Source organism: Pyrus communis, chromosome 11, assembly GCF_041283825.1.
Source record: "Pyrus communis isolate YQ-2024b chromosome 11, ASM4128382v1, whole genome shotgun sequence".
NCBI lineage: Eukaryota > Viridiplantae > Streptophyta > Magnoliopsida > Rosales > Rosaceae > Pyrus > Pyrus communis.
In genome coordinates, this window is record NC_142575.1 from 32,069,127 (window position 1) to 32,090,783 (window position 21,657).

The 21,657-nt window shown below is 39.6% G+C and overlaps 3 protein-coding genes and 1 pseudogene across 3 annotated transcripts; 3 read left to right on the forward strand and 1 right to left on the reverse strand.

The window, feature by feature from the left end:
* Window positions 1–1,030: 1,030 nt before the first annotated feature.
* LOC148693289 (uncharacterized) lies at window positions 1,031–2,358 on the forward strand. Its single transcript, XM_088678957.1, has 2 exons — window positions 1,031–1,955; window positions 2,279–2,358. Exons 1-2 carry the CDS (start codon window positions 1,046–1,048, stop codon window positions 2,320–2,322), a joined length of 954 nt encoding a protein of 317 aa, XP_088535083.1. The 5' UTR covers window positions 1,031–1,045; the 3' UTR covers window positions 2,323–2,358.
* A 2,218-nt stretch (window positions 2,359–4,576) lies between these two features.
* LOC148693290 (secreted RxLR effector protein 161 pseudogene) lies at window positions 4,577–5,308 on the forward strand (annotated as a pseudogene).
* A 10,477-nt stretch (window positions 5,309–15,785) lies between these two features.
* On the reverse strand, window positions 15,786–16,775 carry LOC148693291 (uncharacterized). Its single transcript, XM_088680356.1, has one exon. It carries the CDS (start codon window positions 16,773–16,775, stop codon window positions 15,786–15,788), a length of 990 nt encoding a protein of 329 aa, XP_088536482.1.
* Window positions 16,776–17,290: 515 nt separating this feature from the next.
* Window positions 17,291–21,041, forward strand: LOC137742713 (protein LOW PSII ACCUMULATION 1, chloroplastic). The gene is made up of 9 exons (XM_068482652.2): window positions 17,291–17,824; window positions 18,333–18,436; window positions 18,588–18,723; window positions 18,929–19,160; window positions 19,568–19,725; window positions 19,855–20,043; window positions 20,180–20,280; window positions 20,410–20,506; window positions 20,743–21,041. Exons 1-9 carry the CDS (start codon window positions 17,585–17,587, stop codon window positions 20,815–20,817), a joined length of 1,332 nt encoding a protein of 443 aa, XP_068338753.2. The 5' UTR covers window positions 17,291–17,584; the 3' UTR covers window positions 20,818–21,041.
* The last annotated feature ends 616 nt before the right edge of the window (window positions 21,042–21,657 follow it).

The window sequence follows — 21,657 nt, forward strand, 5'->3', positions numbered from 1 at the left end:
AACACAAATAAAAAAACGTACGGCCTTGTATTATCAGCAACAATTGGTCGAATAATTTTCCAGGTGTGACGATCAGCACACCACTGTTGTTACCCTATGCACTCATATAGTTATAAGTTATTTTATCATCCTTGTCGCTCACCCATATTAAAACATATGTCGGCATCACACTACAAATTTCTTCCATCCGTTGACAAGCTGCTGCTGCACTAGAAAGGCCACTAGAAAACAACAAAGGCTAGTTGGAAGTTGTAGCAGGCATCAAGAGGTCAGTTCATTCAAAACCCCCCATTAAGTTAAAGTTATTCCTAAGTATCACATATAGAACATTGAATTGGATTACAAGGAATTGCGTGCGGCTTCTCTTTTATGATGAGATTTGATCGATAGGCCTTTTCTTTTCATGTGACAAAACAAACGAACAATCTCAACCATTCATTGAGTAGATCAAGATGCTTAAGACGACTGCCCAGCAGATAAAATAATGACACGTCCTTATAGAAAATGGACGATGAGCAATTTTGCAACAGGGAAAATTCAAACTCGGAACTTTGAGTGTAAGGTGAAGGCTTTTTGTTAAAGGAAAGAAATCTCATGATCTGATTGAGAGTGATTGTAGCTTCTGATATTGTCAACTCTTGTGATTGAGTGATTGTAGGATGTAATTAGCTTGATTATAGGTTCTGTTTACTTAGAATGGTTTATAGGCTTTGTATAAGAGTTCTGCCCGTGCATCAATATTCATATATGAAATATACAAACTCACAATTCAATATGGTATCAGAGCACCGATCCTGGTGACTCTTTCATGCTTCCGCCACCACAAACACAATAACCACCATAGCCTTTCCGTAATCTCTACAGCTCTCCCACAAATACCATTGACCACAACATGACAGAACCAGTCAAACCCAAAAACAATAAATCAGATGAGAATCTCATGGAGTCCTCAGACCCATACATCATTCATCACTCAGATCACACTGGACTTGTACTGGTTTCCAAAACTCTTGATGGAAACAACTACGGGCAATGGAGCCGTGACATGCGCATGGGTCTCAGCGCAAAGAACAAGATTGGGTTCATTGATGGAACCATCAAGGCTCCCTCATCACTGGATGCAAATTATGCAGCCTGGAAAAGATGCAATGACATGGTTACATTATGGATTGTGAATTCAGTCCACTCAGACATAGCCGGCAGCATCATGTACACCGAAACTGCTGCTGCAGTTTGGAGCGACCTCAGAGACAGATTCTCACAGAGTAGTGACTCGAGGATCTACCAGATTCGACAAGAAATTGTTGAGAATCATCAAGGGCAGCTCTCTGTTTCTGCCTATTACACAAAGATAAAGGCCTTATGGGATGAGTTAGTGTCATATCATGATCCGTTAGATTGCACTTGCACAGGTTTGAGAGGACTTGCTGAACGGGAAGAGAAAGAAAGAGTTATGCAGTTTCTGATGGGATTGAACGAATCCTATGCAACTGTACGAGGCTCGATTATGATGATGAGTCCACTACCTGATACACGCAGAGTCCATGGCCTCATTCTTCAACATGAACGGCAGATGGATGTGGCTAGTCGTCGCGATATGGGGACATCCTCGCATGCGATGCAAGTCCAGCGAACTTCTGCATCATCCTCATCCAATAGCAAGACCTCCAACACATTTTCACGTAAGTCACTCAAATGCACTTACTGTGATGGAGATGGACACTTGGTGGATCGTTGCTATTACATCATTGGGTTCCCAGAAGGACACAAATGGCATGGAAAAAATGTGAAGCCCAAGAATAAGAGAGGAGCAGCCAACAATGCCGAGGCTATCAACCCTACCACAACCACCAAGACCAATGCTTCTGATGGTCCTACATTCACTACCGAGCAGTATAATCAAATCATCGCCATACTTCGTAACGGTAATGGACAACCACTTGCCAATGCAACAGGTATTTTCTTGCCTAAATGCCATATAACACAAACAGATCCACATTCAAATCTATGTTGGATTGTTGATAGCGGAGCCACTGATCATATCTCTCATTCGCCACCAACACACAACATCATGGATGCTCAGCATGACTATGTTGGCTTACCAAATGGGGGGCAAGCGGAAATAAAAAGGATTGGTTCAATGAAATTGTCACATGAGTTATCTCTTGATAAAGTTCTTTATGTACCAAAGTTCCGCGTCAATTTATTGTCTGTTAGTAAATTGACAAGAGCTTTGCGATGTATAGTGACGTTCTATCCTGATTTTTGTGTTGTGCAGGACATGGATACGAAGAGGATGATTGGCCTGGGCAAGCATTTTGATGGGCTCTACTACCTCACCCCGACACAAAATCCTCACCTTGCTAACCACATTTCCCACACCACAAGTCTATGGCATCAGCGCCTTGGGCACCCATCATCCGCACCTTTACATTCCTTAGCCAAAACTAATGCTGAAATAATGTTTGATTCCAAACACATTTCTGAAGTTTGCCCTTTAGCAAAGCAAACTCGTTTACCTTTTCCTACTAGTGAAATTAAATCTTCCGCACCATTTGATTTAATTCATTGTGATATTTGGGGTCCTCACAAACATCAAACACACTATGGGGCACGATATTTTCTCACTATTGTGGATGATTTTACTCGTTTTACTTGGGTACATATTATGCATTTCAAATCCGACACATAAACATTACTAAAATCCTTTTTCTCTTGGGTCAAAACCCAATTTCATCATAACATTAAAGCTCTTCGTGCGGATAATGGGAGTGAATTTCTTTCCATGCGTCCTTACCTAGACTCATGTGGAACCTCCTTCCAACATTCTTGTTCTTACACACCACAACAAAATGGGGTAGTCGAACGTAAACATAGGCATCTTTTAAATGTTGGTTGTGCTCTTAGATTTCAAGCCAACTTACCTTTAAAATTTTGGGGGGAAAGTATCCAAACCGCTTGTTATCTCATCAATCGTCTACCTACACCCTTGCTCTCTCATAAGTCTCCATATGAACTTTTGCATCATACACCACCTACTTATTCCCACTTACGAGTTTTTGGGTGCCTTAGTTATGCCACCAACCTCACACCCATCACTAAGTTTGACGCCCGTGCTCGTCGTTGTGTTTTCCTTGGTTACCCACTTGGTCAAAAGGGTTATAAGGTATATGATCTTATCACCTATAAAATCTTCACCTCCCGTGATGTCATCTTTCATGAACATATATTCCCTTACACCACCTCACCAACCCTTGACCAAAATGACCTGCCTATTACTCCCCTTATCCATCCACCTCACGACATGATCCACGGCACAAATACCCATATTCCCACCACCTCCCATCCCACGGTCCACATGCCTATCTCCCCATCCCCTCCACCTTTGTCAAATCTCCCCCCTACCAACCTCGAGACTCCCTCCACTTCTCCTTCACCCATTATCTCTACCACCCACGAATCTTCCCCATCACACTTCAACCTTTCCGCGTTACCTACCACCACCGACAATCACCCACCATCTGACCCCGTCTCTTCTCGCATCTCCCTTCCAGTGTCTCTCCCACCACCTCCACCCCGTCACTCTACTCGCCCCACCAAACCACCAGCTTACTTCAAAGATTATGTGGCTCATCATTCCACCTTGCTCACACCAGCCGAGTCCCTCTCGCGGTCCATGTCCAGCACACGATATCCGCTACATCGGTATGTTTCCTATTCTTGCTTATCTCCTGGGTATCAATGGTTTGTTTCTCACATTTCCCACTTGGTGGAGCCTACTACCTATGAACAGGCTTGTCAAAACCCCCACTGGGTTGCAGCCATGCAGGCCGAACTCACAGCTCTAGACAACAACAAAACATGGAGTTTCGTTTCTCTCCCGTCCGGCCACCGTCCTATCGGATGCAAATGGGTTTTCAAACTCAAGTACCACTCCGACGGCACTCTTGAACGCTACAAAGCGCGTCTCGTTGCCCAAGGCTTCACCCAACGTGAAGGTATCGACTACAAGGAAACTTTTTCCCCGGTTGCCAAACTCATCACAGTGCGTTGCTTACTGACCATCATTGCTGCTCGGCATTGGCCATTACATCAAATGGACGTCCAAAACGCCTTCCTTCATGGCGAACTTCAGGAGGAAGTATACATGTTGCCGCCTCCGGGGTGTCGTCGACAGGGGGAGAACATTGTGTGTCGACTCCACAAATCTTTATATGGTCTTAAACAGGCGTCCAGAAGTTGGTTTCGAGAATTTTCTTCAGCTATCAGTGACATCGGTTTCTGCCAATCTAAGGCAGATTACTCTCTGTTCACTCAAGTCAAGGGTACTTCACTCACTATTGTATTGTTGTATGTTGATGATATGGTGATTACAGGCAACGACGAGACAGAAATCAAGAACCTAAAAACTTTCCTTTGCAGTCGATTTTGAATTAAAGACCTTGGACCTCTAAAATATTTCCTTGGAGTCGAGGTCGCACGTTCGAAAGCCGGAGTCACAATTTGTCAACGGAAATATACACTGGACATACTGGAGGAGGCTGGGTTACTTGGTGCTAAACCCATGAAAGTTCCAATGGAGGCTGATTTGGTGCTAACACCCACAGGAAGCACTTCACTTCATGAACCTGCGAGGTATAGGCGCTTAATTGGCAAGTTGATTTATTTGACCATCACAAGACCGGAAATAGCATACACTGTCAACACGTTGAGTCAGTTTATGCAAGATCCGCAACGACACCACCTTGATGCAGCATATCGACTCCTTCGATATCTTAAAGGAGCTCCTGGGCAAGGTTTGATGTTTTCTTCCCAAAGTGAATTATCTTTAACTGGTTACTGCGACGCAGATTGGGCTCGTTGCCCCATTACACGTCGGTCAGTGACTGGTTATTGTATTTTTCTTGGAAAATCACTGGTGTCTTGGAAAAGCAAGAAACAAGTTACAGTAGCTCGTTCATCCGCGGAAGCGGAGTATCGGTCCATGGCTACTGCCACTTGTGAATTAAGTTGGTTGAGGTATTTATTGGAAGATTTACATGTTAACCATCCTCAGCCAGCAAGATTGTTTTGTGACAATCAAGCCGCTTTGCACATAGCTGCAAATCCGGTGTATCACGAACGTACAAAGCATATCGAGATCGATTGCCACACAGTCTGTGAGCGAGTTCAAAAAGGAGAAATCAAAACTTCCTATGTCAAGACGGGGGAGCAAGTCGCAGACTTATTTACTAAGCCATTACGTGCACCCATCTTCCATGCACATCTGGGCAAGTTGGGTGTGATTGACATTCACACTCCAACTTGAGGGGGAGTGTTAAAGGAAAGAAATCTCATGATCTGATTGAGAGTGATTGTAGCTTCTGATATTGTCAACTCTTGTGATTGAGTGATTGTAGGATGTAATTAGCTTGATTATAGGTTCTGTTTACTTAGAATGGTTTATAGGCTTTGTATAAGAGTTCTGCCCGTGTATCAATATTCATATATGAAATATACAAACTCACAATTCAATACTTTTAATAAACTAAGCTACAAGATCCTTGCGTCACAGCAAGTATCTTTACAGACACACAATAGTTACCCTTTGTTTTTCTCTGCATCACAATTCTCGCAAGACATGGCTATATTGACATCGAAATCTTTTTTCCTTAGCTGGCTAAGTTGTTGATGGTGTAGAAGAAAGTAAACTATACTGGACCTAGATTTTGATCAAAATTTCCATGACCAGGTGGGGAGTACTGGACCTCCACTAAAACGATGGTGGCCTCCAATATATCTGCTTTTGGGTTGGAAGTTTTCTCCGTATGATACTCAGCACTCACCAAACTAAAAAATTATTAGTCCGATACAATGGTTTCGTGATATTTATCCATCCATCCATATCCACTTCGGATATCCTTTGTCTACGAACACAATCATGCCAGTGTGCAGTATCGTTTTTGTGAGTCCAAATTCGTCAGCTAGCTAGGCCAAACAGATCAAGAGCATGTGACTCTATATACGGTTATGACCGGAGGACACATTTTGATAAACATGTGAGTCCCCTGATCTGACCAGATATCTTTATTAGGGGTTTTATCACTAGGGTTTCACTGTTTTCATATTTTAAAGATTGTATTAGGGTTTAGGTTTACAGTCCCACAACTAATTCGTTTAAAAGTAATTAGCTCAAATAAATTGATGAATTTGACATGAGAATCATTCTTAAATTCAATCCTAACTCAATAGCACGGGAACTTTCTGAACTATGCAATTGATAAGACCGAGGTAACATATCGACCAGATATCTTTTATTCTTAATTGGGGTTTTCTTTTTTCTTTAGGGTTTTAGGGTTTTCCGATTTAAAAGATTGAATTAGGATTTGGGTTTACTGCCCCAGAATCTTTCTTTTAAAAAGTAATTAGCTGAATGTAATTGATGAATTTGATAAGAATTCTATGTCTATCATATAACTTCATAACATGGGAACTTCCTGACTTATACAATTGATAAGAGTGAGGTGACATGGGGATGGATTCTTGATTAAATCATTCATAATTCAAAAAAAGAACAGAAATGTTGAACTGGTATATAATCTTTGTACAGAAGCACAATATATGCCGATCGATAGGGTATTACATGGTCCCATCAGCAGGTTCTAAACATATATACTCGGTCCAACAAAGCATCCACTTTCTCATGAAACCCCAGCAAAGCCAGCCCTGCATCATGATCAAAACATTTAGACGTGAAAGTTCTATTACAATTTACAGTAGAACAAACGGACCCTAAAAAAAACATCTTTTTTCAAAGGGTTTGTGAGTTTGTGGATGAGAATTATTCTCTAGCTTTGGCAGCATAATTGGTGCAACCTTTTGGATAGTGATGGAAAAAAGAAAAAGAAAGGATGTGCCAAATGTAATGAGAGGGGGCAAAACACCAGCACTTTACACGTTTGTGAGTTTGCGACGCTTTATACTTTTGAAAGTGCGGATGCGGCGACAATGCAGTACTGTTTCTGCATCAGGCATATAATCTATGGGTCTATTTATTCAAAGAGTTAGCTATCCACACGCCCCTTCTTAATTTATATTCTTTGATCTTATTCAATTCATTTTATTCAATGACCAAAAATTAAGAGGGGTATGTGAAAAAAAAAAAAATTTAATGTGTGAATAACATCATCCTATTCAAATATGTTGTGGCCTTGTAGGCGGTGTGACTCATTTGAACTCTCACTTTTCCAATATCAGAAGAGCATTGTGGTATATATAATATGACAGACATGCAACAGTTTCTGTTTCAACTTTCAACTTTAGCTTGTTGGGGGCTAAGTTTTGGTCAATAGAATCCATTCCTTTTGTGTGGTCATGTGGATGTTGTCATCTAACTTTGGCTCACTTTAATTACATAGATCTGTTTGAAACCATGGTAGAGTTATCTAAAGTTATTTCATTTGTTCACTGTGCCTTTTGATTAAAAAGCAATCTCATTTTATATTGTATTCGATTTTACAAGTTCTCTCCAATATCGCTTTTATGAACTATATTTTATACGACATGTTAACTTGACAAAAAAAAGACAAGAAAATAACAGGTTTCAGGTCAACCTGTTAACGAGTTGGGTTGTTATTGGGTCACCCTTAAGAGCTTGTTAATGAGTAGAGTCGTGATCAGGTCACTCAATAAGGTATTGTTTGCAAGATCTAAACATTAGGCACGAGAATTTATTTCATGTCCCATTAATCCAACACGAAACGACACAACCTGTTGTCAAATCAGGTTATTATGAGGTTCACTCGTTAAGATCTGGTTAAAATAACAGGTTTGACACAACATGACCCGTTAATATAACCGGTATGACATGAAAACGATATGAACACAATCTATTTGTCAGGCCTACTTCACAACTAACTATAGTGAAAAATAGGGCTAACTACATTTTACCTAGGTTTGAGGTGATTTTCGAAATGAGCCAAGATGTAGTTTTTCCACATTGCACTATGAGATTTTAAAATTGTATCAATTTGTACCTTGAGTTGATTGAATGTCTAATCCATTCAGTAAATCGATGACAAGCCATATGTGAGATCCATTTTTTGTGATATCGTATGCGCCACACACTTGCACTTTTTGGGCCAAACTGTGTGCTAGCTCTCATAAACGTGTCTCACACTTGCAAGGTCATTAATTTTAAGGACTGTACGGTCAACAATCTAAAGGCAAAAATGATACGATTTCAAAACATTACGAATAATAAGACTATAAGAGAACATTAAAATTATGTGCTCAATTTGAAAACCACAAGGTATTTGTAGCAAATAGAAAGAAAATTAATGATATTTTTACCAATTCCAATTATTTGTTTTAACACAATTTGATAACTAAAATGTCTCATATTTTTATTTATTACATATATGATCTTTATATTGAATAATTGTGATTTCATTTCTTTTTGAATAAGATTACATTGTTGGCATATATACAAACCATATAAAGCCTTGTACTTAACACATCATCTAACTAATAGAAATGACAACTCACCTAAATAACCAAAAATATCCAAAACAGATAAAACAAATATATCAGCTCTAAGTTTTATCCTTTACAGTATTATCTCTAATATTCCCCCTCAAACTGAACTGAGGTAGATGAAGTGATAGCTTGTCTCTGAGAAGTAGAAATCTGGCCTTAGGTAAGGATTTGGTGCAGATATCAGCAAGCTGGTCACGTGAACAAACAAATTGAACTTGTTGATGCACAAAATAGGTGAAGACTTTGGAACAACGTAAAGTGTCAACTTTGTGACCTTCGCTCGGTTGTTCCAGTCACCTAGTGCTAATGATGTGTAAAGAGATAGAGATAAGGAAGCAAACATAAGATGTACGTGGTTCACCCTAAGTTTGGCTACGTCCACAGAGTAGAGGAGTTCTCATTAATAGTGAGAGGTTTACACAAATACATAGGTTCAAACATAATCATCATTAGTGAGTTCTAATGACTAGTTTAAGTATAATGATGACATTATGATTTAACTGTAGAAGAATGGTCTTCTTTTATAGTTGAGGAGAGTCTCCAGCTTTTGTCCCCAGTCGATGTGGGACTCTATGAGCTTTATTCTGATGTTGACATGTGTCGTGTTGTGACTGGCCTCCTAATTGGAGGGAAACTCTTGTACTTCAGCAGGGGTGCCTCAACACTCAGTGGGTCCTTGAAGGTATGACATTGACCATGCTTAGTAGTTTCAGGATTAGTCAAGTATGGTACAAACAATGCTCCCCTAAGTTCCCGAGTAAGGAAAGATTCTCGGTTGGGGACTTGAAAAATCCAAGTCACTGAGTCTTCACGAAACTTCTAAGTACCGGAGTGTAGTAGCATATAGTGGGAGTCCCCCAAGTCTCCGGGCAATGAGAGTTGCTGAAAGAGGTGCCTTGATACTCTTGAATGGTTGAAGCTTTTTCCTTTGGACATATAGCTTGAGTAGTTGAAGCTTTTTGGTTGAACTTTGTAGGTGAGGCTTTTTGGTTGAAACTTTATAGGTGAAGCTTTTAGGTTGAAGCTTTGTAGGTGAAGCTTTGTAGGTGAAGCTTTTAGGTTGGAGCTTTGTAGGTGAAGCTTGTAAGTTGAAGCTTTGTAGGTAAAGTTTGTATGTTGAAGCTTTATAGGTGAAGCTTATATGTTGAAGCTTTATAGGTGAAGCATTGTAGGTGAGGTTTTTTGGTTGAAGCTTGTATGTTGATTTTGCTTCCACACTCTTGAGCAAGAGTGTGGAAGGCTTTTTGAATTTTTTTGTTGAAGCCTTTAGTTGAAGCTTTTTGTGAAGCACATACATAGATTTTGCTTCCACACTCTTGAGAAAGAGTGTGGAAGGCTTTTTGAATTTTTTTTTTTTTTTTGAAGCCTTTGGTTAAAGTTTTTTTGAACCACATAAATAGATTTTGCTTCCACACTCTTGAAGAAGAATGTGGAAGGCTTTTGAATTTTTTGTTGAAGATTTTTTGAAGCACATAAATAAATTTTGCTTCCACACTCTTGAGAAAAGTGTGGAAGGCTTTTTGAATTTTTGTTAAAGCTTTCGGTTGAAGCTTTTTTGAAGCACATAAATAGATTTTGCTTCCACACTCTTGAAGAAAAGTGTGGAAGGGTTTTTGAATTTTTTGATAAAGCTTTCAGTTGAAGCTTTTTTGAAGCACATAAATAGATTTTGCTTCCACACTGTTGAAGAAGAGTGTGGAAGGCTTTTGAATTTTTTGTTAAAGCTTTCAGTTGAAGTTTTTTTGAAGCACATAAATAGATTTTGCTTCCATACTCTTCAAGAAGAGTGTGGAAGGCTTTTTGAATTTTTGTTAAAGCTTTCGGTTGAAGCTTTTTGGAAGCACATAAATAGATTTTGCTTCCACACTCTTGAAGAAAAGTGTGCAAGGCAAGCTACACATTGTAGTAGTTGAAGGTTTAAAGGAACCATAAAATTGATTTTGCTTTGCACAATCTTGATCAAGGGTGTTTACAAAAGATCTCAAACGATTGAGGGTCAAAACATTTGTAATGTATATGCCTTCTAATAATAGCATTTCCTTCAGCACCTAGTCCTCCCATTTTGAAAGAGTGAGGCTTGACCCCATGATCATAATAGTTGAAGGTACGTTCACTCCTGGTTGTCTTGATACGAACATTTATCCTTCTCGTTGTAATGAGCTTGCTAAGAGTAAAATCTTTCCTCTTACCAAGAGACGAATATGTTTGGTGACTTAGCGAGTAGCTAAGTTAGGCAGGCGAGGGTGCAATGGGTGTTTGAATGGCCAAAAGGACTTGGTAGAACTTGACTTACACTCCACACTTGTTGATAGAAGTTAACCATAAGAGTGTTCCCTTTATATGTCATTGTCTCGGTAAAGGCATGATTGTAAGCTTGTATCATCATCTCAGAGTCAGTTTTCCAAGTGTTAGCATTGATCATGTTCTTGAAGAAGCATTTACGCATGCCTACGATGAAGGCCCTGAGTGCTGTTTTGTCATCTACCTCCGCGCAACGAGAGTACTCATAGCTGAAGCGATCGACATATTCACGTAATGACTTGTTTGATTTCTGACGAATGTTGTATAGCTCATCAGCGGAGTGTAAGTGATCAGCTTGGAAGAGGTGTTGAGCCATGAAGAGCCTCCTTAGCTTAGCGAAGCAACCCATTGTATCAGGTTGAAGACGACAAAACTAATTAAGAGTTCCACTAGAGAGAGTGGAGGGAAAAATAAGGCATTGTTCCTAATCATTGTGTCTTCAGTATGCCATGGTGGATTCAAAGAGATGAATATGCTCAATCGGATATTCCATTCCAGAATAAGATTGCAAGCTAAGTTTTTGTTTCGTTTTTCTTTGTAGTGGGGTGCCAAGGATCCTCATTATAAGAGGGCCAGACTTTGGTTGATTCTAGTCAGGTATCTCAGCATGACGTTCGACCTTCAACTTGTTTACTTCCTCAATAAGTTGTAAGACAAGAGGGTTCTAAGTGGAGTCAGGCACCATTAGAACTCACATTCGCAAGTTTCCCTCATCCCTTGAAAGTATGAGAGTTTGGTTAAAAACCTATGACTTTTCCCTAGATTCACCGTACTGGCTTTTAGTGCATGCCTGTTGGTAGTCCCCGAGTTTCCTACACTTTCCTATCCCTCCAAGGCATGTCGTTCCTTTCTTGGATTGGGCGTTGGCCTACGTTGTGGTAGATGACCGAGCCCTTCAATGACTTTTGGGTCTTTGATCCTTGACCAATGTAACTTGGATTTTCTCGACGTTGTTTCAGGAAGTCTCTATAGTCACGATAAACTGCTCTTGATCCTTTTATTCCTTATGCAAGGAGGTGTCTTCCTCCACTTCTTTTGCTTCGGATTAAAGCAGTTGGGTTGAGAGAAGTCTCACATTGATTAACACATTAATGAATAGCTTGCTCCTTATCAGGAATATCCATGTTGAAAACCGGTGACCCTCAGTGTTGGGGGGTACCCAGGTGATGGCTGACGTCTATAGTGGCAATAGGCTCGTGTGACTGAGTATGCCTAGCCTCATGAAGCATCTCAAAGAGCTTCTCATACTGCTCATGGATGATCTTATTCTTTATTGATATCTTGTTCTTTTGAGCCTCCAACTTTTCGACTTTAGCTTGTAGAGTAAACTTATTTAGTTTCTTCCTTCCCTGCTTCATACTAGGCATGAAGGAAATGTCGTTCTGTGTGCTATGGCTTCCTTTACTCCCTATGTTGGAGAGGGATGCATGGTCAAATGAGAATGTATGAACGATGGAAACCATCTTGACAAAGCTGAAAATAGTAGGAATAAGTGTCTATTCCCACAGACGGCGCCAAATGTTGATGCACAAATTAGTAAAGACTTTGGAGCAACGTAAAGTGTCAGGTTTGTGACCTTCGCTAGGTTGCTTCGGTCACCTAGTGATGATGATGTGTAAAGAGATAGAGATAGGGAAGCAAACACAAGATGTACGTGGTTCACCTTAAGTTTGGCTACGCCTATGGAGTAGAGAAGTTCTCATTAATAGTGAAAGGTTTACACAAATACATAGGTTTAAGCATAATCATCATTAGTGAGTTCTAATGACTAGTTTAAGTACAATGATGACATTATGAATTCACTGTAAGATAATGGTCTTCTTTTATAGTTGAGAAGAGTTTCCAGCTTTTGTCCGTGGTTGATGTAGGACTCTATGAGTTTTATTCTGATGTTGACATGTGTCGTGTTGTGATTGGCCTCTTAGTTGGAGGGAAACTCTTGTGCTTCAGCAGAGGTGCCTCAGCATGAACCCCTCAGTGGGTCCTTGAAGGTATGACGTTGACCGTGCTTAGTAGTTTCGGGATTGGTCAAGTATGGTACAAACATAACAGATATCTCATTAGACAACATTTTTTCCCTAATATAGTGATAATCAATTTCCACATGTTTAGGCCTTGCATGAAAGATTGGATTTTTGGCTAAAGATATAGCAGAAATATTGTCACACCATAGTTTAGGAGAACAAGGAAAAACCAATCTAGCATCAACCAATAATTTGCAGATCCATGTTTTTTCTACAGTTGTATTTGCAAGGGATCTGTACTCAGCCTCAATGGAAGAGCGTGCCATTGTAGGTTGTTTCTTGGCACTCCAACTTATAATGGAATCTCCCAGAAAAAACACAAAACCCACTAGTTGATCTTCTATTTCCATGACAACCCGCCCAATCTGCATCTGAAAATGCATTGATACTAAGTGGTTTGGAACACTTGGGAAACTAGAGACCAAGATCAATGGTGCCTTTGAGATACCTAAGTATTCGCTTGACTGCTCGAATATGTGATTCTCTAGGATGCTGCATGAATTGACATACCAAATTGACTGCAAAAGATAAGTCAGGTCTGGACCAATTTAAATATTGCAGTCCACCCACCAAAGATGTATATTCTGCAGGATTGGACAACGGTGGAAAAGTATGATCCAGTGAGGAAGTACTTAGGGGAGTAACACAGGGCTTAGCACCATCCATATGTGCTTTCTTGAGTAAATCCAAGATATATTTGGTTTGAGAGATAAAAATTCCAAATGAGGACCTTTTGACTTCAATTCCAAGAAAAAAAAATGTAATGGACCCAAGTCTTTAATTGGAAAGAGAGCACTGAGATGAGAAATTGTATCATTGCAAGCTTAGGAATTGGGACCAGTGACAAGGATATCATTAACATACACCAAGATGAATACAAGATCAAAAGTCTTTTTGACAAAGAGGGAGTGATCATTTTGAGATCCAAGAAAACCAAGTGAAGATAAAGCTTTGTTCAATTTTTCATACCAAGCTCGAGGAGCCTGTTTTAGGCCATACAGAGATTTGTGCAATTTGCGCACATGATTAGCTTTGGAAGAATCCTCAAATCCCGAAGGTTGAATCATAAACACTGACTCAGAAAGATTGCCATGGAGAAAGTCATTACTCACATCAAGTTGATTGAGAAACCAATTGAACTTTGATGCTAGAGTAAGAAGCAATTGAATTGTAACAGGTTTGGCTACATGACTGAATGTTTTTGTATAGTCCAAGCCTTGGTGCTGATGGAATCATTTTGCAACTAAACGAGCTTTGAACTTGTCTATAGAGCCATCACGTTTTCGTTTGATTCTAAAAACCCATTTGCAGCCCACCAAATTTTGAGAAGGGTTAGAGGGAACTAGAGACAAGTGCCAGTATTGAGAAGTGCATTAAATTCCTCCTGCATAGCTTGTCTCAATTGAGGATATTTAGAGGCTTGAAGATAGGTAGAAGGGATATAATCTTGAGAGACATGATCAGGGATATGATGTTTAGTGGCTGTTTAAGCTTTAGGCTTGGAAATGTCAGATTTGGATCTGGTTTACATAGGATGTGTGTTAGTTGCAAGAATGGGTTGAGTAAGTGGTTGTGGGAGTGGTGGATTAGATGATAAAGTGGGAGATATGGGAATAAATATAGAAGCAAGAATATGTTGGGATATAGGTGGAGATGAGGCTGATGAATTGTTGGATTGCAGTGGTGAACTTCTAGATGTAAAGGTTAGGGTTGATGGGATTGAGGTATTGTGGAAGTAGGACTTGGAAATGTGGATATCTTTTGAAATGGAAAGTAATGTTCATTGAAGACAACATCTCTAGATACATACATCTTCTTAGTAAAAACATCCATACACTTATAGCCTTTATGTTGGAGGCTACAACCCAAAAATACACAGGATTGACTCTTTGGATCAAGCTTAAAATTGGTGTATGGCTTTAACCAAGGAAAACATTGACAACCAAAAATCCTAAGAGTAAAGTAATTTGGATTTCAATGAAAGAGGGATTCCCAAGGTGAGCATTTGAGTGCAGTAGGCATTCTGTTGATCAAGTATATAGTTGTAGAGAAAGCCGTAACCCAATAGATATATGGAACTTTAGAGGCTGCAAGAAGAGTCCTTGCAGTTTCAACAAGATGTATGTGTTTCCTCTCAGCACAGCCATTTTGTTCTGGAGTGTGAAGGCAGCTGAGTTGATGAGATATGTCATGCTCTCGTAGAAAATTAGAGAACTGAGTGCTTATGAATTCGCCACCAGAGTAGGACCTTAAAGTAACAATCTTGGTAGACAAAAGATTTTCAACCATAGGCTTGAACTGAGTAAAGATGTCAAAAACTTCAGACTTGCATTTAAGAGGAAAAAACCGACAATACTTGGTAAAGTCATCAACAAAGATAATGTAATATCTGAAACCATGTACAGAAAGAGTTGGTGACGGCCCCCATACATTAGTATGTAATAGTTCCAGAGGTTTACTTGTATTACAAGAAACAGAATGGAAAGGAATTTTGGAACACTTTCCCAAGGCACAATTTGAACACAGTGACTTGCTTATTCTATCATAAATGGAAATACAAGACTTGGAAACAATTTTATTCATTATTTTGAAAGCAAGATGGCCTAGATGCTGATGCCACACATCTTGAGACGCTTTAGATGTTGTTGCAAAAGCTTAAGGATGACCAGCAATTGGAGAAGAAGCATGAAAGGGATAAAATCCATCTTTCATGAGGCCTTTAAAAAGCGCATTCTCTGAAGAAAGATCTTTCACAGTTAAGTGAAATGGATATAGATGAACAGAACACGAATTATCAAGAATGAATTTATTTGCAGAAAGCAAATCTTGTTTGAGTGCAAGCACATGTAAAACATTCTTTAGATCAAAATTATGTGAAGAAGTAGATATAGTTGAAGAGCCAGAGTGGAGAATAGGTAAACATTTTCCATCTTCGATGTATACTTACTCAGGACCATTGTAGGACTCAAGATTCACCATATTGGCATATGAGTTGGTCATGTGCAAGCTCGCACCAGAATCAAGAAGCCAAGTGGGAGCAGTGGAGGATGTACTTGCATATAATACCATTTGAGATTTTGTGCCATAGTTTGGATTCATTCGATGAGGACAATCGATAGCTTCATGATCAAATTGCTTGCAAATTTGATAAGAGATTCTTCTACCAGAATTGTTGAAACTGGATCTTGAACCACGATTATAGCGTTGATTATTTTGACGAGAGAAGTTGTTCCTCTGATTGTTATTCTTGTGAGTTGAGAAGTTCCTATCCGTACCCCGATTTTGGGAATTTCTGGAGTGAGAGAAATTTTGATCCATGCCACGACCTTGATTAAAATTGGTGAAATTTTGTGTAACAAACACCTGAGAATTTGGAGGATCATGTGGTGTAGGAAGAAGGCCAGTGGATGAATTGAAAGCTTGGATAGAAGTTGAGGAGGTTTTCTTGCGGTTGTTGAGTTGAAGTTCCTTACTGAGAAGAAGTCCATGTAATTCATCAATCGTAGTTGATCTAAGACGAAATTGAACATCATCAATGAATGAATAATAGTCAGGAGGTAATCCATGAAGAGTTACAAATATCAATTCAGAATCCTCAACCAGAGCATCGGTACTGGCAAGAGCATTAGCGATTTCTTCAATTTGCTGAAGATAAACTGCAGCGGTAGATTCTCTTTTTGTGATATTACGAAGACGAGATCGAAGTTCATGGATGTGAGACTGCGAAGCCGTCGCAAGCCTTGATTCAAGTTTAGACCACAATTCCCAAGAAGATGTAACACCAACTATGTAAGGAATCAGAGAATCGGAGAAAGTAAAGTTGATCCAGATCAGGATATTCTGATCATTTTCATACCAAGTCATGAACTCAGGATTCAACGTGGATGTGCGATTTCTAGCCGAATCACGAAGAAATTTGGGCGGAGCAGTCATCGAGCCATCAACAATGCCAGTGAGATTGTACCGGCGAAAAATTGGAGAGAAGAGAGCACTCTAGGTAAGATAATTCGTGGTGGTGAGCTTGATTGGAACCAAAGATCCAATATTCTGAATCATGATTGAAGAAATCAGCGACTGAGAAGAGTTAGGGCACTGATTTGTGATCGGAGAGGGATGAATTCAGAGTCGGATGTAGAGGAATTAGCTATCATGGTTGATATCTAGGGTTTGGAAGAGGAAGAGGACGAAGAACTGTTCATCGATGAGGAAGCGAAGAGGATCAGAGGTGAGAGAGTCTTTAAACAGAGGCGATTGATACCATATTGAATAATTGTGGTTTCATTTCTTTTTGAATAAGATTACATTGTTGGTATATTTACAAATCATATAAAGCCTTGTACTTAACACCTCATCTAACTAACAGAAAGGACAACTCACCTAACTAACCAAAAATATCCAAAACAGATGAAACAAATATATCAGGTCTAAGTTCTATCCTTTACAGTATTATCTCAAATACTTTATATAATGACTTATTAATAAACATAAAGTTGCATGATTTGGTGACCACGAAGTTGCGTGAATTGGCGAGGAAGTATTTTGAGAAGGAATTCCATGATCATTTTTCAAAAATAATAGGATATTACATTGGTGGCGGTAAGGTTTTTCCCCACCCAAAGAGTGAACGGTAAACTACGGACGGTGTGGATCTTCTGCTGATGCTGGATTCATGACACTGATTCGCTTCTGTTTGTTGATAGGCTGTTAACGGTCCACAGTGCGAGTTAGTAAAACTCGCTCTAATGGCTGTGGCTGCTCCGACTCTGCACCGCCAATGGCTCCGCTTGTCGAACCCAATAACACGAAAAAGGCCGTCGCTTCCCGGCGGAGCAACCACCACGCTTAATCATTTGCAAATCCACAAGAACTCAGCCGGCATCTCTCTCATCTCTTGCTCTTCAACTTCTCAGTCCACTGAAGCCAATACAGAAACCCCCGAGTCTTGTGTGAATTTGGGTCTCCAGCTCTTCTCCAAAGGAAGGGTAGTTTCCCATTTTTCCCTACTAATCATCGCAATTTTCAATTTCATTGAGCAAATTTTACGCTTTTGCGAGATCGGTATGTTGAAGTTTAGTCTTCTTTTAAAGGACGTAATGGTTTTATGTCATTGATATTGTGTCGATATTAATGTTATCGGTTTCCTAAGTAAGAAAAAATCATTGTTATTGATACAGTTTCGGCAATATTGACTCTACCATTGACGCCAAAGGACGTCCTGTGCGTATGTGTCGAGTTTTCATGATTTTCTTTATATTTTGCTATAATATGAGCTAAAATTGTTCATCTTTGAGGTTAGGAAAGCAAAAATATCGTATCTTTAGCTAGAGTTGTTTATATGTTGAGTTTAGGAAAGCAGAAATGTGTCTTTGCGGTTTGTTTCTATTTGCTTACGTCTAGAAATTTGTATTTTGGTGAAAAGAAGCTCTCTTTTTTTGTTGTATGGAATTATGTGATATCATGTCTAATTGTCTATGCTCCTGGTGTTTTCAGGTTAAAGATGCCTTAATTCAGTTTGAAAAAGCACTCAGTTTGGACCCCAACACGATCGAGGCCCAGGCTGCGCTGTATAACAAGGCCTGTTGTCACGCCTACAAGTATGGAATTCGGATTACTTCATTGGTTTTCCTTCTGCATCTCAGACTCTAATGAAAATGGACGAAATGTGTATTTTCTATCTGGAATTTACCTGCATCTAACTCTTAGCTAGGCTGATAGGTGTTGTTTTTTGTTCACTTTTTGAGGAAGAGGGGAAGGAAGGAAAGCTGCTGATTGTCTACGTACTGCCTTGAGAGAATATGACCTCAAATTTGGCACAATTTTGAATGATCCCGACTTGGCCTCTTTCAGAGCTTTGCCCGAATTTAAGGAATTGCAAGAAGAGGTTTGTTACTAAACTCGAACTGTTAAGTGTACCTGTTGTTTTGTCCTGTAAAATTTGAGAGTGCATCTCATCTTCTGGTTGTTTCAACCATTTGGATTATGAAAGTGATGGAGTCATAAATAGCTGTTATTCGTTGTTGAAACATTTGCCATGTTTTCCTCCGTGTATAGACATCTTCCGTAACAAATATTTCTTGTTTATACAGGCTAGACTAGGTGGGGAAGATATAGGCTACGGTTTTAGGAGAGATCTCAAGCTCATTAGTGAAGTCCAAGCACCATTCCGTGGGATTAGGAGATTCTTTTATGTAGCTTTCTCTGCAGCTGCAGGAATCTCAACGTTCTTTACTGTACCGAGGCTGTTCCGTGCAATTGCAGGTGGTGATGGTGCTCCTGATCTCGGGGAAACTGCCGGCAATGTTGCCATTAATATTGGAGGTAATGTCAAGTGCTTTTACTTGCATATAGAAAGTTCAAAGTATGAATTTCCCTTCTTTTTGATGTACAAAAGTACCAAGTGACTTCAACTAGATAACCTTGTTATGAAGAACAATACTACGTTTGTCAGATATGGTTCTCGGTAAGTTACTCTGCTTCATCGAAAAGAGAACGTTATAATCTTATAGAATATTTGGAGTCATATAAGTTAAGATTCATTCAATGAGCAACAGAATAAAAAACCAAAATATCCAACTTTCACGAGTGTAAGCTTTTGGGTCCGGTGTTCACCGGCAGTCATGTCTTCTTTCAATTTCTTGGGAGATCAAGGGATTGAGTATCATACTGAGTGAACTTATGTAACTTGCATTTTAATATGGCTAAGCTTTTGGATCAGTAATCTACAGGTCTTATTGTTCTTGTGGCATTGTTTTTATGGGAAAACAAGAAGGAGGAGGAACAACTTTCACAAATATCTCGTGATGAAAATCTATCGAGATTGCCATTGCGCCTCTCCACCAACCGGGTTGTTGAGCTTGTGCAGTTGCGAGACACTGTCAGGCCTGTGAGTGCCAATGCTTTTTTTGGTTATCTGGAATCTTTCTATGTAGCTTATATGTTGATATTTCTCTACATCTGATTTCTGTTTTCATTATCGGGATATGCCGATGATCTGATAAAGTCTACGATTTAGGTTATTTTAGCAGGGAAGAAGGAGACTGTGGCCTTAAGTATCCAGCAGGGAGCAAAGTTTCGAACTGAGCTCCTAAGAAGAGGTGTTCTTCTAGTTCCTGTCATCTGGGATGAAGTTAGGGCACCTGAAATAGAGAAGAAAGGATTCGGTTCACCTTCAAAGGCAGCTGCTGCTCTGCCTTCTATCGGGGTAAGATGCGAAGACTCTCATCTGCAGTTCTTTTGCAAAGCATCATCCTTCTAGAATTAGATGCATGTTATGAACGAGCTTTAGATTGCGACCATTTGTTTCATTCTTCCCACTATATCTGTTGGCTCTATGGTAGGAGGATTTCGAGAAACGAACTCAGTCTATAACTGCAAAGTCAAAGTTAAAAGCTGAAATCCGATTCAAGGCTGAGGTTGTTTCCCCTGGAGAATGGGAAAGGTTACATGCTACTCTATATTGTCTACGCACTTGTTTCGCCATCACTTTGTTACTCTAAATGACAAAATGTTTTGTGTTTATATGCATTATTTGGTTTGTACGCGTTATTGTGTTTGTATGCTTGTTTAGGTGGATAAAGGATCAGCAAAAGTCCGAAGGAGTTACTCCCGGTGAGGATGTCTACATTATACTGCGCCTAGATGGTAGGGTTCGAAGATCAGGGAAGGTAAGTGCATACTGCATTGATTTACTTAAGTTCTGGATTTGAGTTTCTGAAATAACCGATTTGGTTATCACATATACGCGTTTCTTTTGCTCCATTTGTTTCCATACACCCCATAAGCGTTTAAACTTGTTCAACCGAAGGAAAACTTAACTCCGAGCGTCATCTTCTCCTTTTCGTTTCCCTTTTTATTGTTTCGGAGTAGAATACATCTGTAATATACTCTGATATCTTTGCAGGGCATGCCTGACTGGCAACAAATTGTGCAGGAGCTGCCGCCTATAGAAGCATTACTTAGTAAACTAGAAAGATAGGAGAGTTCTTACGGATGCCGCTGTTAGGCAATCATCCGATTCTTACACTTCCATCCCCCATAATATTTCCCCGAACATCATCCCTTTCGGGTCATTTTGTACTACATATACTTCTGCAGACTCACGATCCATTACACTCCATATGTATTGTAAATTTACCACGAAACGGTGAATTTGGGACGGCTATATTTGTTTATATACAACAGAGTTTCTTTTTTCAGCCATCTTTGCTGTTACGCAACTCTGTGGGGGCTTATAGCTTAAGTGGTTGAGCATTTTACTCTCAAAATAATTCCCCGAACATCATCCCTAACCACCGTTACATCTAACTGGCCAACTGAGTATGATAGAATGGGTTGTTTAGCTGTTGTTTTCAAAAAGATTAGTCTGAATCTTCTAACGTAGCAAGAAGTTTAATCAAAGTCAGCTTAAGTTGCTCGAAGTTGTTGTAGTGCCTGCTGGCATAGGTTCAAAAACAGTATCAATTTCAATGATTAGTTGCATAATGACTTATGATTTGAATATCCAGGCTAGCGTGCTTCAATTTTGACATGACTCGTTTGAAATTGCTTTAAGAATGGCTAAAAGAGCTCTTTCCTGACTAAAAACACTTCTAATAGCGTTTGATAGAAAAACTTAAACGCACTTCTGGGTCAACAAGCGCTTCGGGGAGAGGGGGAACATTTCCAATTGCATTTTCAAGAAACACTTGGTTTTTTTAATTAGTGTCTCAACGTCTTTCTGATAAAAGCACCTTTAGCAAAAGCAATTATGAGCGGGAACAACCCGTAAATCTTACCAGCATATTTTTTTTACCAGTGGTAAATTTCGTTTTCTTGG

Excerpts from the sequence above, each read along its gene's own strand:
- LOC148693291 (XM_088680356.1), bottom strand. The coding sequence starts at position 16,775 with ATGACTGCTCCGCCCAAATTTCTTCGTGATTCGGCTAGAAATCGCACA.
- LOC137742713 (XM_068482652.2), top strand. The coding sequence starts at position 17,585 with ATGGCTGTGGCTGCTCCGACTCTGCACCGCCAATGGCTCCGCTTGTCG. Across the intron at positions 18,724-18,928 it reads TTAAGGAATTGCAAGAAGAG|GCTAGACTAGGTGGGGAAGA; the intron begins GTTTGTTACTAA and ends TTGTTTATACAG. Across the intron at positions 19,726-19,854 it reads TGCGAGACACTGTCAGGCCT|GTTATTTTAGCAGGGAAGAA; the intron begins GTGAGTGCCAAT and ends TCTACGATTTAG.
- LOC148693289 (XM_088678957.1), top strand. The coding sequence starts at position 1,046 with ATGCGCATGGGTCTCAGCGCAAAGAACAAGATTGGGTTCATTGATGGA. Across the intron at positions 1,956-2,278 it reads ACCACTTGCCAATGCAACAG|GACATGGATACGAAGAGGAT; the intron begins GTATTTTCTTGC and ends TGTGTTGTGCAG.